Genomic DNA, 2,500 nt, shown 5'->3' with positions numbered 1-2,500 from the left:
TTTTTCATCTCTGGGGTATTTTTTTTTTTTGTTGGAGGCCTTGGGCTTATAACCTCCTGCTTTTCCAATTAGGATTGTAGCTTAGCTAGTAATAATAATAATGACTCTAATTTCATGGATTTTAATCCTTGTTTATTTTTATCTTTCTCGCCTGTCAATAGAGCCAGCATCACCTATCATTGAGGAGTTACAGCCTATTCCTGCAGGGTTCATCATATCTTGGAAGAGTGATGTCACATCTCGGCAGGAAAAATATACTCTTCTTTATAATAGGAATGACACCTATGTGAAGAGTATTTGATACAAGTACTGCATGGAAATTATGTAGGTATATGAACTAATTGGTACCGATATAACATTTAGTGATACTAGTAAGACAGTTGAATGATACATGTTTTAGAATGAAATAGATTGAACAATAGCCAAATGCTGCAGGTATAAAACTGTGATCAAATATGTATGAGTTAAGTAACATGGGTATGACCACACATGGTTAGTGACTGAATGTAGACATGCCTTTTAAATGACTAAGGAAAGAAAACTAAATTCAAATTTATGACCAATAAATCATACAGGCATGAATAATAAACAACAAAGGCTATTGAAACAGGTAGTATATGTCAATTTTTCACAACTCTGACCATCCTTTACATTCAGATCTCCCTGGACAATTCTATCCTGTTCGTAATACTAGGCAGGCAGTTAATTCTAATAGCCAGGCCTTCTCCATCACGAGGCACAATACTACGCAGTACTCTAGAAGTTTTATTCCAGCTGTGACCAAGTTGTGGAATGATCTTCCTAATCGGGTGGTTGAATCAGTAGAACTTCAAAAGTTCAAAGTTGGAGCAAATGCTTTTTTGTTGACCAGGCAGACATAGTGTTTTTATAGTTTATTTATGACATATTTGTTTTTGATGTTGTTGATAGTTTATTATATGACATGTCTGTTTTGACGTTTCTTATTTTAGAATGATTTATTGTTAATTTGTTCTCTTCATTTATTTATTTCCTTATTTCCTTTCCTCGCTGAGCTATTTTTCCCTGTTGGAGCCCCTGGGCTTATAGCATCTTGCTTTTCCAACTAGGGTTGTAGCTTGGATAGTAATAATAATAATAATAATAATAATAATTCAATGACATATGGGTCATACATGAACAAAGTGACGAAGGCATGGTAATACAATGAATGATTAAAAAAATAAGTATAGCAGGTATTTCATTGGTTTATTCCCATCTTTTACAAATATATATTTTACTTTTTCGTATTTTCTATTGACCTTGGAATTCCAAAAAAAAAAAAAAAAAAAGATTTCGGAAAACAGATCTTATTCTTTCTAATTAAAATACTAGTCTTATTCTACAGTACTTTGAAATGTTTCAGTCTTTATTGAGCTTTAACTTCATTACACTGTATTCCATTTTTTTCTCGTTTCTGTTAATATAATTTCCAGCTTAGGTTGCTAAAAAGCCTTAAATGTTTGTAGTAGTTTCGCTTTCTTTAGCTTTAAATATATTTATGGTATTCTTTCTCATTTGTTTCAACATATTGATAAAGCTAGTTCCTTATATACACACAAGTTCAATGTTAATTAGTTCCCCACAGACTGTCGAGAGAGATTATACTTTTTCCTGCCATTTGTCCATGTATTAGTTAGTGTATCTGCCTGTCCTATTATGCTTACCTTGTCGTTATAAGTGTTCAACATAGAAGTAATTTGGATCCAATCTGGTGTTAAGGTAGATTATAACACAGAATCTGTATAACTGGAGTTTTTCATTTGTTATATTAATTCTTGCATTGTTCAATCATTTTCAACCAAACCTTTTTTGAAAGGCATAGATCATTTTACAGATGTGCAGGAGAGGATAACCTCCATTTGTCAGCCTGTCAGTGTATCTGTCTGTTGTACATGACCGGACATTTCAGTCCATCCTGACTTTGGAAAGCTGTTTGTCTGTCTGCTCACCATTGGATGTATCCCACTTAGCAACTATTCATAGACTGTTGATAAGATTTCAGTCAGACCTGGTAAAATGGTAGATCATCTTGTATAAATCTGTATGATAAGACATTGTCCATATGTAACTCTTTTCTTCATCTGTGTGTGAAGTTGTTGAAAAGTCCAATGAAACTTATCCTAAAGTCTCACTGAAGTCCATCTTTCCATTTGACGTATTATTTAGTCATGTCTTGGAAGATGATGATAAACCCTGGCTGATGGGAGGCATAGGTAGATCAGTATTTGTGAATTTTGATACCTGTTAAGAAGAAACCTTTTAGTTTTCTTTACAATGATTTTATTGATGTTGATTTATGATTGTTCATAGACTTTGTTTATTTACAATTTTCACTTGGATTTAGTATTACTAAATTGTATTTTGTGTTGATTGTAATGAGATTATTATATTTGTAATCGTGTCTACTAGAATAATTTTGTATTTGTGAAAATCGGTTGGTAATGAACTCAAACTTTTTGATAGGCCGTAGGATTTGATA

General features: G+C 32.6%; 2 protein-coding genes across 5 annotated transcripts in view; one reads left to right on the top strand and one right to left on the bottom strand.

The window, feature by feature from the left end:
- Window positions 1–838, top strand: part of LOC137627131 (tyrosine-protein phosphatase 10D-like) — a 139,662-nt gene extending 138,824 nt beyond the window's left edge. The window contains exon 4 of one of the 2 annotated variants that reach the window (XR_011041135.1): window positions 162–831. Coding sequence is in view for 1 of the 2 variants with exons in the window: in XM_068358194.1 (XP_068214295.1) it covers window positions 162–301 (140 nt within the window). In the remaining variant the exon portion in view is untranslated. Of the gene's footprint in view, window positions 1–161 lie in introns of both variants that reach the window. The other variant, XM_068358194.1, reaches the window with a different exon arrangement.
- The window catches only part of LOC137627133 (tyrosine-protein phosphatase 10D-like), a 591,968-nt gene that overhangs the window by 192,732 nt on the left and 396,736 nt on the right, over window positions 1–2,500 (bottom strand). The window lies entirely within an intron of this gene.

Source organism: Palaemon carinicauda, chromosome 34 (assembly GCF_036898095.1).
Source record: "Palaemon carinicauda isolate YSFRI2023 chromosome 34, ASM3689809v2, whole genome shotgun sequence".
NCBI classification, from domain to species: Eukaryota; Metazoa; Arthropoda; class Malacostraca; order Decapoda; family Palaemonidae; genus Palaemon; species Palaemon carinicauda.
This window is presented reverse-complemented; position numbering and strand designations above follow the sequence as displayed.